The following is a 14,711-nucleotide window of genomic DNA, read 5'->3' as shown; positions in this document are numbered from 1 at the left end:
TACCATTGCAATATTGGGGGAGGCCCTTCTTTGTGCTACGTACTTGATTAATCGAATGCCTCTTAAAACTTTGTTTAATAAGACACCATATGAGAAGTTATACAATTCTGCTCCTGATCTGTCTCATCTTCGACCTTTTGGTTGCCTATGCTATGTTTTGACTTCACCCGTTCACAGATCCAAGTTTGACCCCAGATCAACACCATGCGTTTTTCTTGGTTATTCACCCACACAAAAAGGCTATAAGGTCCTAGATCTATCTACAAATAAAATCCTTGTTTCTAGAGATGTTCTTTTCCATGAATTGCACTTTCCTTTTCATTACTCTAAACACCCAGCTTCTACATATGCTTCTAATTTTTACATACCACAGTCCACTATTTCTATTCCTTTCTCAGATTTCCCACTGCTAGATGCTTTCCAACTAGATGATACTCCTGTTTCACCATCTTCTTCTTCCTTAGATTCTTCCCCTGCAAATATTTCTTCTCCTTCTGATGAACTTCTTGTAGACCTTTCTTCTTTATATGTCACTACTCCAAATTCCCCTTTAAATTCACCAGCTTCTTCCCCAACTCTTCCTCCACCAGTCAGACATTCTACTAGAACCTCCAAAGTCCCTTCATATCTTTCAGACTACCAAACCTACGCAGCTCAGAAGCATTGGTGCAATCTTGTTTCTTTCACATCCTTGCCTCTCTCACATCACAACCTTCTTTCCAAAGTCCTCTCTATTTCTGAACCACGTTCTTATATTCAGGCTTCTAAGGATCCTTCATGGGTGGCAGCTATGCAAAAAGAACTTGATGCTCTTGAAACAAATAATACTTGGAATATTGTAGATTTGCCGCCACACAAGAAAGCTATTGGTTGCAAGTGGGTTTTCAAAGTCAAGTTGAAGGCTGATGGAACTTTAGAAAGGTACAAGGTTCGCTTGGTTGCTCAGGGGTACACACAAAAGTATGGTATTGATTTTGAAGAAACTTTCTCTCATGTGGTTAAAATGTCTACTATTAGATGTATTTTGGCTCTTGCAGCTCACCACAAATGGCCTTTGTTTCAGTTAGATGTGAATAACGCCTTCCTCCATGGGGACCTCCATGAGGAAGTGTATATGAAACTTCCTCCTGGATCTTTTGCAGCTCCTAATAAGATTTTTAGGCTCAAGAAATCTCTCTACGGTCTTAAACAAGCATCAAGGCAATGGTATGCCAAGTTAACTCATGTTCTCTCCACTCAAGATTTTCTTAAGTCCAAATCAGATTACTCCCTTTTCATAAAAAGGGAAGGACTGCATATCACTTTGGCACCAGTTTATGTTGATGATATTATCTTAACAGGTACCAATTCAGAAGAGATTTGTGCTCTCAAACATCATTTGGATAATTTTTTTAGTATCAAGGATTTGGGTTGTCTTACTTTCTTCCTTGGCATGGAAGTTGCTTATGTTTCTGATGGTCTAATTCTTACTCAAACGAAATTCACCAAGGAACTGTTGCAAGATTCACAAATGGGCGCCATCCAGCCCCAGCTCCTCTCCCGATCAATCTCAAACTTCACCTTGATCAGGGTGACTTGTGTGATGATCCCAGTACTTATCGGTCTTTGGTTGGTAAGCTGAATTTTTTGACTAATACCAGACTAGATCTCTCTTATGCAGTTCAAACTCTTAGTCAGCTCCTTCATGCTCCTTGAACTCCACATCTGGAAGCCCTTCATCATGTGTTGCGATATGTCGCAGGGACAGTTGGTCAGGGTATTCTTCTAAATGGAAATACTCATTTAACTCTTCAAGCTTTTTATGATGTTGATTGGGCTTCTTGTCCCAACAGTAGAAGGTCTATTACAGGCTATTTAGTACAACTAGGCTCCTCTCCCATCTCTTGGGAAAGCAAGAAACAATCAGTGGTGTCTAAGTCTTCCTTTGAATCTGAATATCAAGCCATGGCAGCAGCAGCAAGTGAGGTCACTTGGCTTGTCCGTTTATTAGAAGAATTGGGTATTACTAATCTCACCCCAGTCACCTTACATTGTGACAATCAATCGGCCATTCACATAGCTAAAAATCCAGTATTTCACAAGCGAACTAAACACATCGAGATCGATTATCACTTCACTTGTGACAAAGTTTTGGAAGGTTTGCTGCAGCTCACTTATTTGCCTACTGCATCCCAACTAGCTGATTTGTTCACCAAGGCATTACCATCTCCACATTTTCATTCTTTGCTTTCCCAACTTGGAATGATTGACTCTGTAACCAACCCAAGTTTGAGGGGGGGGGGGGGGGGGGGGGGGGGGGAGGGGTTTATTGGAGATGTTGCTGATGACTCATCCTTTAAGGGTTCTTCTGCAGCTCCCACGTGACAGCTAGCGACAGCTTAGCTCTTTTCTAACATTGTATATAAGCTGTTGTAAATATTTTTGGACTGATTGAGATACATTTTCTTCTTTTTAAAAAAATCTGAATAAAAATATCTTTCTTTCTTTTCTCTGAGATTTGGGTTTTGCATCAATTAACTTTAATTATTTTTAAAAATTTACAACTAAAAAAATTTATTTTATTAAAAAATGATATTGTAAGCATTTATTTTGAATTAATTGACCCAAAGAAATGAAGAAAAGTCTCCTAAAGTCTCCAATAGGCAACAATGCCAAGGCATCACCTCAGTTTTCCCTTTCCCCCATGGAACTTGATCGACGTCGGGATGTCCTAATAATTAACTTGGTACATCAATTAACCACACAAAAGTTGATGATGTACAAGTTATAAGAGATTAATTCAGCATAAGTGGCAGTCTTATACTTATGCCAAATCCGAACATATTCCTATTTTATCAGAAAAAAATAATTTAATTTGAATTCGAGAGAAAATGTTCAACTTCAAATCACTTAGTAATTAGTATACTCAGGCTAAGATTCTGATCACGTCCTGTTTAAATTTCATTTAAACATACAAATGTGTCTGTTTCGACCACTGATTATGTATTTTTATTGGTGGTAGAGTCATTGGAAAGATCATAGCCAATTCGAAAGACTTTTATTTTTGTGAATTTACACACTTTTTAAAAAATTGACTTTTCAAAAAATAAGTCTTATAATTAAAGAATTCTAATCAGAGCAAAGTCCAAGGACATAAAATTCAAGTTCATGTTCGAGGTGGAGGTGAAAACAAAATCTAACTTTTATTCATAACAAAATCGGTGTGTGCATAATTTGATCCAATTCGATAGCCACCATTTATACAATTAACTTACTTAATTAGATGTACATTTAACAATATGAATATTTGATAAAATTAATCAAAACCGTTTTTAATGTCTCAATCATTCATTCATAAACTATCATATAGCTTTTTGTCTATAAGCATGTAGCTCTAATATGTAGTTAGGATTTCACTTTCATCACATTGGACATGGTCACAACAAATGATCCTGGAAGTCATATCTTAAAAGATTTAGGTTAACTATATAAGATTATCGATTTAACATGAAATTACTGTATTTATCTTGATTTTCTATTTTCTCAACATGTAAATCAAAATTATTTATATCTTTTTTAATTTTTTTCCATGTCTTATCTTGTTGGATACCTCTGCAATATGAATATAAGATATTTGAAGCAGACACTTAAAGTGATTATCTTTCTCTTCTCATTTTCTAGTGTCTCTATTTATCTCATTTGTACTAAAATGACATTTTATATACACCGTATTACTCCAACTTAATTAAAAACCCTCATAACTCCAATTGTTAACAATATCATTTTGAATTAGCATTTCACCCTTCTCATCTACCAAGAACGTAGAATTCAAACAACATGCACCAAGCATATTTCTTTTTAAGATAAAGTTATCTCAATAGGAATCACTACAAATTAGAAAAGGGCTAAGGTGTGTTTGAAAACAATCATTTTATTTTATAGTAGATTTCAATTATAAAATCATCATAAATGAAAAATTTGAGAATGACAAAGTTTTGACATAAAATCTAAATTTATAACACTCACATGGGTGGCTTTGAGCGGTAAAACATGAGTCGTTATCACATGTAAAATGTAACGTTAACTCTCTAATTTAGATCAGAAGTATCACATATATATGATGCTCCGAATCCTCTTGCACCGACTTTAAAGATAGGCAGGGCCAACTACATAGAGGAATAGGATGAGCTATTGCTTAGGGCCTTGATTTATAGGGGCTTATATTTTTGCTATATTGTTAAAATTAAAATGAGAGCTTTTGTGTATTGTGTAGCAAAATTAAATTGATAGAGAAAATATTAAAATTTAATGTGAATTCATATTCAACCTATTTTTTAAAAGATAATTAGATAAATTAGTTAATAAATTTGTATTATCAGCTTGTATTGAATGATTAAGATATACTGGTATATTTTGTTCAGGACCTTTGAAAGATATTGAATAATAAATTTGTATTATCAGCTTGTATTGAAAAATAAATTTGTATTACAAATACTAAAATGTAATATAGCATAATTTTAGATTTTAGAGGTCCATAATTTATATTTTGCTCGGGGCCTTTAAAATGTCAGAGACAATCCTGAAGATAGGCTATGTTAATATATAATATGTTAAGGAAATGTTAAGGAATCAATAACTCTAAGTTATAGTTGAAGCTCATTCATATGTTATAGGCTCAACGAACTCAAACCAATGGGGACAAAACGAAAGAAAAATCTAATCCAAGCCAAAAATAATGTATGTAGCTAGAAATTCCCAGCGAGAGTGTGACAGTAGGCTTTACATTTTATTTAGAGTTTATAATTATTAAGTTAAATAACCATTAGTCTATAAAAAATAAAATGAAAAGAAAAAATTGTTAAATTTTTTATCAACTTATTAATTATCGACTAATTACAAAAGATAAGAACATAGTTAAATATTCCTATACTGTGACACTGAATATAAAATAAATCATTTATTTAAGTTAATGATTAAAGTTAATTACTATGACGCCAGAAAAAAAATTAATATTAAAGTCCTATAATGATTAATGGAGTCATCATTATCATGCCTGGAAAATCTCGCTCATAAGAACTATGATCAGGGTCTAAGGAGGGAAAAAAGACCGCAATTCATACCTATAAAAAACAATTCAGCCAAAAAATTTCTTGAATAAAAAAAGATGCACAGATAAATCCTCAGAAAGATTCACAAATCAATGGAGAAAGTGATCAAATTATTTAATTTTCAAATCTTTAAAACATTTACATGTATTAGAATATTTATGCTAGCTAGATAATTTAAATATAACTTTTGGTATTTCTTCAACAAAATACAATATCTATCCACTATACTAAGCTATTGTACATTTTTTTTTCGTTTATTTATTTCATAGACTGTGGACTTTTCTAGTGCTTCTAAAGTCCCAGTACGTACATGGAACAATTCTCCCTCTTTTGGCCTATAAAAACTGATTATTATGTGTAGTAATTCATGCAAAAAAAAAAAATATATATCATTGATAAAGCCACAAAATTTATTAACAAAATGAAGCTAATCAGTGCTACTTTGCTTCTTCTTGTATTACTTTCGCCTTGTCTTCAACCAACAGGTTTGCTAAATCTTCTCTCTTATTGTTATGTAGATTCTATATACAATAATGCTGCTTCAAAAGATGTTAAAATTAGATATAATATGAATTATTAATTTTGAATATTAATTATCAATTTGTTATCTTCATTGTATTTTCCATATTAACATTTTTAGATTACATACATAATGTTTATAAACGTATATTCTTTGCAATTATATATCCTGACTACAATTGATGGCTTATTGGTTGAGTTGGTTTATTTGTATGGTATTAGAATTTAACGTGATGAAAGGTCAAGGCTTGAATTTCATTCAAGTGTATATAATAAATGTTAAGTATGAAGAGGTTTGTTATATATATATATATATATATATATATATATATATATATATATATATATATATATATATATATATATATATATAAAGGTGCATTTGAAAAGATCTTCTCCATTACCATAAAATCTAGTTAATAGTAAAAAACTTTCCAGTTTTCCAACATTTCATTTGGTATAATTATTCCTTGAGCCATTTCCTACAATAATTTTCATGGCTCTCGCCACCTCAGTGTTCATCGTCGGAATCTTATTGCTAAGCCTATATATCTTACTTGATTCGCACCAGTTCTTTCACATTTTTAGGAGCAAAATCTTTCTCTTCTGCAAATCAAATAACAAATTTTGTTTTACTACCAAATTCATAATACTAGTATAAAGTAGACCATAAATTTATATTTTAATGCATTATTGAATCAACTCGGTTTTTTATTTTGTGTTATATATTACACAATTTTAAATTAATTTAATTTTAATCAAATGACCAAGACATGATTTAGATGTGAAAATTCTAACATTATTTACATACACTGATACACATCTAGCTTATTGATGATCTTTCGATTAAAAATAAAAAAAACTTTCATATTTATGACTCTCATCTCTTTGGATGAATAAGTTTTGCCACCTTTTAATTTTATTTTTACATGCCACTCTTGACCTGTCTTCTCAGATTTGTAAACTTTCTCAGCATGTCGACATGAATTATTGGTTGTTATCTACACCCGTGTTGGTTTCTTTTTGTTATTTTTTTTTCTAATTTACTTTTTGTACGTCTTTTAAAATAAATTTTAAATCTTAATATCTTTAAGTACGCACGATAGAAAATTATAAAACTTACATATAAAAAATTTTTGTATTAAAATGAATCAAATAAGATCTCACATGAATATATTTTATCCTCAATATGTACTTCAAAAATTAAATTTAAATTTCTCTCTCCTAAAGTGAAAAAATTAAAAGAAATAGAGAAAGTATTATTTTAATCAATTTTAATTTTTTATATTTTGAATACTATTTCTTGGTTGAAACAATTAAAAGTGCTAAATATAATAAACAAAAAATTTCTTAGTAATGAGTATTTTAGAAGTACATATAGACGTGAATTTTTTAAGTTCTATTTAATTTTTTAAAATATTTAAAAAGTGACTGAAAATATATACTCCAACACTAAATATGTACCCTAAGTTGAACATGTACCCTTAATTTTTAGTTTTTACCATTTTACATGATCCTCTTTATATTTACATTTATATAATATGTAAAATAAAATATTTGGTAATCAAAAAATTTTTAAACTTCAAAAGTTGTAAGGTCTATCTAAATCTAAAAACAGTTTAACCCAAATAACTCGACTGAAAATAACTAGACTCAAAATCCACTCAACTGACATTTTTTATAAGTCTACTAGAGAGAACCTTTTTACTTTTTAGAAGGCCCTTTTACTAATCTTGTTCTAATTTAAGAATGTTTTAATTGATGTAGAAGCACAAATTGGAGTATGTTATGGAATGCGTGGAGACAACTTACCATGTGCACAAGATGTAGTAAACCTCTATAAATCCAACAACATAGGCGCAATGAGACTTTATGCTCCGGATATAGACACACTTGAAGCTATCAAAGAAACAAACATCAAGATCATGTTAGGTGTCCCTAACGAAAATATAACGGAAATAGGTTGCAACCAATCGACGGCCGACGTGTGGGTCGAAACCAACGTCATCCCTTATGCACCATCCATCAAATACATTGCCGTTGGAAATGAAATTCGTCCAGATAATGACACACAAATAGCCCCATTTGTTGAACCAGCCATGCGCAACATTTACAATTCTTTAAATTCGTACAACTTAACAGCTCAAATTATGGTCTCAACCGCAATTGATACAAGTTTAATTAATAACTCGTACCCACCATCTAGTTGTACATTTAAAAATTTAACTTACATTACCCCAATAATTAAATTTCTAAGAGAAAATAATTCACCATTATTGGTTAATATTCAACCTTATATTGCTTACAAAATTGACATGAAAGATATAAAACTTAATTATGTATTATTTACTTCACCTAAACCTGTTTTTAAAGATAATAAAACGAGTAAGTATTATCAGAATTTGTTCGATGCTATATTTGACGCAGTTTATACAGCGGTACAAAAAATCGACACACCTGATATCATATTTTCAAATGGTGATAACAAGAAATTAGATAAGATGGTGGTGTCCGAAACTGGACATCCATCGAAAGGTGAATTCAAGAAAAAGATAATGTATGATAATGGGGGTAATGAGGACGCGACCACCGTGGAAAATGCAAAGACTTACTACACTAATTTGATTAAACATGTGAAGAAGGGTACTCCATTGACACAAGGGCAACTTATTGAGACTTACTTGTTTGCAATGTTCGACGAAAATGAAAAATCAGGGGATGAAACTGAGAAACATTATGGTCTTTTTACTCCTGATGGAACCCCCAAGTATGGCCATCTCAATTTTTGTGGATAGTATTCACTTTTAGAGCTACTTTTTTGCAAATTTATTTTTCAGTAAGACAACTTTAGAATAAGTATCAGAATGTAGTTCATATGCTAGTGATTCAGCGTGTGAAGAGTGTCTCAATGTTAGACCGTCTCACACAAAAATTATGTCACTGTTAATATATAGTGGCTAAAATGACAGTTAATGTGTGAATTTATCACTAAATTATGCATCATTGCTATATGTTTAATGTTTTCTATATTTATTTTTACTTTTTTATATTGTTTTAATGTACCTTGAAAATTCTAAGTGATTTGATTTTTAAATAAGTATGTAAATATTAAGAATACTTATGTTATTTATGGCTTATCATTTATGTTTGATTGTAACTCTTTATATAAGTTGTTTTAATGAGAATCTTATATTATATATATAAATATATATATATATATATATATATATATATATATATATATATATATATATATATATATATATATATATATATATATATATATATATATATATATATATTAGTATAAAAGCAGTGCAATGCACGGTTATTAGTAGTAAAATATAGAAGTATTATGATTTTTAAACATTGATATAATTATATATTATATTTATTAAGTTGCAATTTACACATTAAAATTTTATAACCAACGTGAGTATAATAAATTAATAATGGTCATATTTTTATATCACATCCTTTTGAAGTGTACTACTTCCTCCCTTTAAGTAGTGGCAAAGTGAAATTTGTTATTTTTTTTTGAAAATGTGGATATTTGATAATAATTAAAGAGAAAATAAATTGTGAGAAACAAATTAAAAGAGACTTAGCATGAAAGGATGAGATGAAAAGAAAATGATGGACCATTGTCCAAAAAAATAACTCAAAATAAGTGAGATAGCAAATAATGCTAAATAAGTGGGATGAAAGAAGTTTTTTTTTATTTTTTATTTTTTTTTTTACTATTTTTCCTCCCTTTTCTTACTTTGCATAAAATATGTATTTGAGACTAATTTCATTGGACATGAAGTACTTTATAATACACTATTAAAAAACACAAAAAATAGATAATCAAAAGTATACAAATATTAATTTAAAAATAAAATCCACAATTTACCTCTGTCGGACGAATATTTAAAAGAAAGTTTAATGTCTTAGTTTTTAGTTTTTTATTAAGACGTATCTTATCTTTTATGTCTTGTTTTGTAAGTGTATGTGTTGGAACAGGACCCCTAATCCCAAGATCTTGAAAGGGGAGAAAACCCAATCACCATCATGAACAAAGGACAAGATGAAGCAACCAGGACCCCTTCAGAGGTCCTGGCTCCCTGAGAAAGACAACTTAGCTCCCTGGAGGATTAAACCAACTCCTCAGCTAAGATTCAGGACTACGATACTCACAGAAGCAGTAGGGTCATAACAAAAGGATCCTGGCAGAGAATGAAGAACATAAATACCTGTAGGATGATTGATCTTGCAGAATGATGACAACGAAAACGATGACGTGGCAGGAAGCAACTGATGTTATGCTCAGAAAAGCTGTCAATACTTGTATAAGGCAAGGCACCATCTCCAGCCCTCCTTTGCTACCTTGTGCAGGAAAAATAGCTAGACAATCAACTCAGACCTTCCCAGTAGTTTATACACATTGTGAACCCTAAAAGGCAATCTCTTCATCTTTGTTGAGAATGTTGATTGTTCTTTCCACAGTCGGAACAATAAGTTTATACAAACAATCAATAGTAAAAATATAATAAAATATAATAATGTGTAATATAATAAAATAAACTTTATAATATTAAGTTCAATAAATATAGTAATTAACCAATTTGATTATTTTATGTGGTAACTCTTTCTGAAGGTGTCATGTGGAATTTTCCAATTCTTTTAGTTAATTGTATGATTGTATATATGATTGTATGATTGCTCTTCTTGTAATAAGCGAAACATAGCTATAAATGTATTATCCCATGATTTAAATCAAATTATTACTAATTTTGGAATTTTATTGATATTCAAATCATTACTTCTAATCAAAAAAATTATTTGAGTTTTTATTTTGAGAAAAAATCTAGGAGTGTTTGGCAATACGATAGAAAAATACTTTTCTAGTTTTAAAAATTGTTTTAGTACAAAATAATTTTTTCTTATTAATTAAATTATTAAAAATTGAAGAACACAAAAGCTTTTGAAATTTCTCTACTTGACTTGTTAGTTGACTTGTGTCATATACAAGGAAATTTTCAGACTTTTCATTATCAGAGCATTTAATGCTTAAATATTGTTTGTAGAAAATTCAAAATAAATAGAAAAAAATTATCAATATTTACACTAAAATTCTTTATTTTAATTTATTTTCATTCAATTATAGGAAAAGATACTCTTAAAGAAATAAAAATATCAATATTTACACTAAAATTCTTTATTTTAAGTCTCTTGTAAAAATCAATGCAAGTAGCAAAAAATAAAAAATATTTTTCTAACCATACAGCTCCCAAATAATGGTATATTTATTATTATTAATTATAGTTCATGAATAGGAGTTGAAAGTTCTTACAACTACTCCTCAGTTCTCACCTCACTTCTCAAGAGTATGTTTTAGAAACTAATTTATGGTGAATATAGAAAATGCAATAGCTTTATTAAAACTAATTAATTAAGCCGTGATTAGCATTATATCTATGATTGTTTAAACTAATTTACATGCTCAAAAATCTACTTTGTCATCACATACTATATGCAATGCTACATCAAGTATAAAATTGCTTTTCACCCAAAACATCACCCTGCCTAGTAACTTAATTCGAGGCAACTCAAAAGAACATGGATTATTATTATTTTGACTCCAAAAATTATATTCTTCGATTTAATATCCCGCACAAAAATGTAAATTATTATTATTATTTTTTTTATGACTTTCCAAAATTAATTTAAAAATTCTAAATTTCTCAAGTGAACGTCACGTCACATTTAAATTTTTTGTTCTTCTATGCTACTAGAAATTAGAATGATCAATTTCTAGGAATTAATGATTTAAAAATTCTAAAATTGTTTTTGACTTCATTGCACTATATTTTATTTTTTTGACTTCATACAATATTTAAAGTTAGTATACTTCTTGCATGATTAATTGTCTTACTTATCAATTAAATCCTAAATTTAATTGATAATATATAACTAAAAAATTTATTAATTTGATACTGGAAATGTAATACTACTTGATTATAATTATATTTTTCTTAGATAATGGTAATTATATAAGTGTAGAAATTACAAACTTAGACAAAGGACAACATATATATATATATATATATATATATATATATATATATATATATATATATATATATATATATATATATATATATATATATATATATATATATATATATATATACACCACATATCTTTTAAACTTAAAACGATAAAATTAACTATATAATACTTCCTCTAATTCTTTTTATATCTCCTTTTGGGCAGTTCACGCCTTTAAGACATATATTTTATATGGTGGTCTCTTTATTTTCTTAATATTAAAAATACTCAATATTGCACATGGATCTATTATTTTAGGTGGTCTCCTCATTTTTTAATATTAAAAATACCCAATATTGCACATGGATCTACTATTTTAGGTGGTCCTCTCATTTTCTTAATATTTGTACCCAAACCAAAAAAGACAACTAAATTATGAAGGAAGTATACTTCATGCGTTTCTAAGTTCTAATATATCTAAAACCTAACGTGACATAGAAATTTTAATAAGATAGAAAAAATACTTTTCTATTCTTTTAAATTATTTAGGTACAAAATATTTTTTTTCTTATTATTTAATTATAAAAAAAATTGAAGAACACAAAAGCTTTTGAAATTTCTCTACTTGTTAGTTGTAACTTGTGTAAGTGTGTAATATTATATACAAGGAAATTTTCAGACTTTTCATTATCAGAGCATTTAACGCTCAAATATTGATAAGTGCATATTGCATTTTTATTTATATTATTTTATACTTCTTAATGATAGTCGTTGTTAGTAATTCTGTGATTATTTTAAAGATTTATGCTACTTTACTCGTTTTGGTTATTCATGTGGATTTTGTTTTGATTGTTTTAAGTATAATTCTAATGGTTTTAATGATGACGGAGTTCATTAAGGAGATTTTAACTCGGGTGAAGATGTTCTATAAAGAAAATGAGCAAAAGAGTAGAAGGGTGTTATTAATTTAAAAGTTTTGAGGTAAAATTTAATACATGTATACTCTTTTAGCCATAACTTTTGAAAGAAAGATTGGATTAATACAAGGTTTGTGGTATTGGAAACTAGACTTCAAGAGCTTTCCAACAGTATATTATATGCCCAATTCCGATAATCGAGTAAGAAATGACGATCATTTGAAGTTCACTGAAATTGTCAACCAAAAAAAGCCGACTCGGCTTTCTTGTCGTGGAGATGGCCGCCAACTAAGCGTTTTCTTCTGGAATCCGTGCAGCCCATTTTTCAATACATTAATTTTATATTATTTTATTTTATCTTTATTTTAATTAACTTTTAGGGTTTATTTAGTTGTTAATGAGGGGCATTTAGGTTAAGCCTCCTTTAGGGAGCATAAGAGGGGAGATTGAAAATCCCCTTCTTTCTTCTTCTTCATCTCTCCTTCTTCCTTCCATTAGACTTAATTACTCTTTTTTATTAGTTTTACAATTAATTTCAGCTTTTAATTTAGTTTTTCATTAAATTCATCATTAATCTTCCTTTAAGCATGGTAAGTTTTCTATTGTATTTAATTTTCTTAGTCTTAAATTCCTTGTATTAGTTTTAATCTTCCTTTAGTGAACTTTAATTTTTGTCATTAATCTCTCTTCAATAAAAACTTGTTATTGTTCTTTATTCATTGCTTTTTGATTTAATTATTGCGTTCTTGGAGTTTAATTATTGTTTTTCATGAATTTGTCATTAATTTCATTCTTAGTCATGTTTATTATCATCCTAAGGTTTGTATTTATTGCTTTTACCATAATTAGTGAGTAAATCAATTTTCTAAGGTTAGGGTTGAACCTATAAGTCAAGTATGATTTGATTTTTGAATGTGTCTATGAAACTAGGATTAAAATGGTTGAATTGTGCTAATAACCCTAAATTAAACAAGCTTTGTCGGTCTAGTCAATAGAACTAGCATGTGAGATTGAGTTCGACTTTGCTTTAGGGTAAATTTTAGTTAAATTCTTATTAATTCGTTCGATAAAACTAGCGTGTGAGCATTGAATTAGTAGGGTCTAAATCTAATAGTTAATCAACAGAGCGAGAGTTTGAGATTAACAAGATCATGTTTAACCATGTAAGTTATCCGACATTTCATAGACACTAATGATAATTTAATCCATATTTCTTATTGCATTTTTCAGTTTGATAGTTAAACAACCAACTAAACATTTTTCTCTTTGAGCAATATAATTATTAGAACTTAGCAAGTTTCTTGTCCTAACTTCCTTGTGTTCAACCCGCATCTACACGTACACCGTGCGCTTGCGGTTAAATAAAATTTGCACATCAAGTTTTTGGCGCCGTTGCCAGGGAAGCAACGTATAATTGATTTGTTAGTTTTTTTTGAGTATATTGCTTTTCTTGTCTACCCCTCTCCCAGATCTTACACTTGCCCTTGTTTGTTGTTAGTTTTTGTTGAGTATATTGCTTTTCTTATCTACCCCAACATCATTGTGAAAAACTTAAGTATGATTTTTCATTATGCTGTTAAAAGGGTCTAATAAATATCACCAAATCCACTATATATAGTATTAAAAATTTAAAGTAGTGACTTTTAAATTAAATAGAGCTAAATATATTCTACTAAAAGAAAATTATATTGTAGTGAGAATATAAGGGGATGAAAATGTTTCGTACAAGTGAATTTCCAAAATAGACATTACATTTACATCAATCATAAATGTTTCCTGCTTAGTGTGGGCAAAGCTTCGTATTTTCCACTAGCCGATGGAAATGGACTTGTTCAACACATGGAGTTGGGACTTGTTTATTTACATTATTGTATAATACAAAATCAATGGACCCTGCAATTTTAAATAGAGTTTGAGAGAAGGGAAGGGTTATGCGAAGGGACCAACGAACATTCTTTTCACATTGCATCACATGTGGTTGCATATGGGATCATATTAACGATATAATATCGCTAAAGCTTTAACTGCAATTTTTTTTTTAATGAATTGGTAGATTTTTTAATTTAAAATATTTATCTTTTTTTTAAAAGCAATATTCAATTTTGAACGTTTTTAAGAAGCTAAAAGTAAAAATTGTAAGCATTAGTAATTAATA

The 14,711-nt window shown here is 29.3% G+C and overlaps 1 protein-coding gene across 1 annotated transcript; it reads left to right on the top strand.

Moving 5' to 3' along the window:
* Window positions 1–5,367: 5,367 nt before the first annotated feature.
* LOC130797133 (glucan endo-1,3-beta-glucosidase-like) lies at window positions 5,368–8,633 on the top strand. Its single transcript, XM_057659615.1, has 2 exons — window positions 5,368–5,572; window positions 7,374–8,633. Exons 1-2 carry the CDS (start codon window positions 5,455–5,457, stop codon window positions 8,399–8,401), a joined length of 1,146 nt encoding a protein of 381 aa, XP_057515598.1. The 5' UTR covers window positions 5,368–5,454; the 3' UTR covers window positions 8,402–8,633.
* Window positions 8,634–14,711: the final 6,078 nt, after the last annotated feature.

The sequence above is a fragment of the Amaranthus tricolor genome, chromosome 12, assembly GCF_026212465.1.
Source record: "Amaranthus tricolor cultivar Red isolate AtriRed21 chromosome 12, ASM2621246v1, whole genome shotgun sequence".
NCBI classification, from domain to species: domain Eukaryota; kingdom Viridiplantae; phylum Streptophyta; class Magnoliopsida; order Caryophyllales; family Amaranthaceae; genus Amaranthus; species Amaranthus tricolor.
Note: the sequence above shows the minus strand (reverse complement) of the source record. Positions and strands in the feature narration are given on the sequence as shown.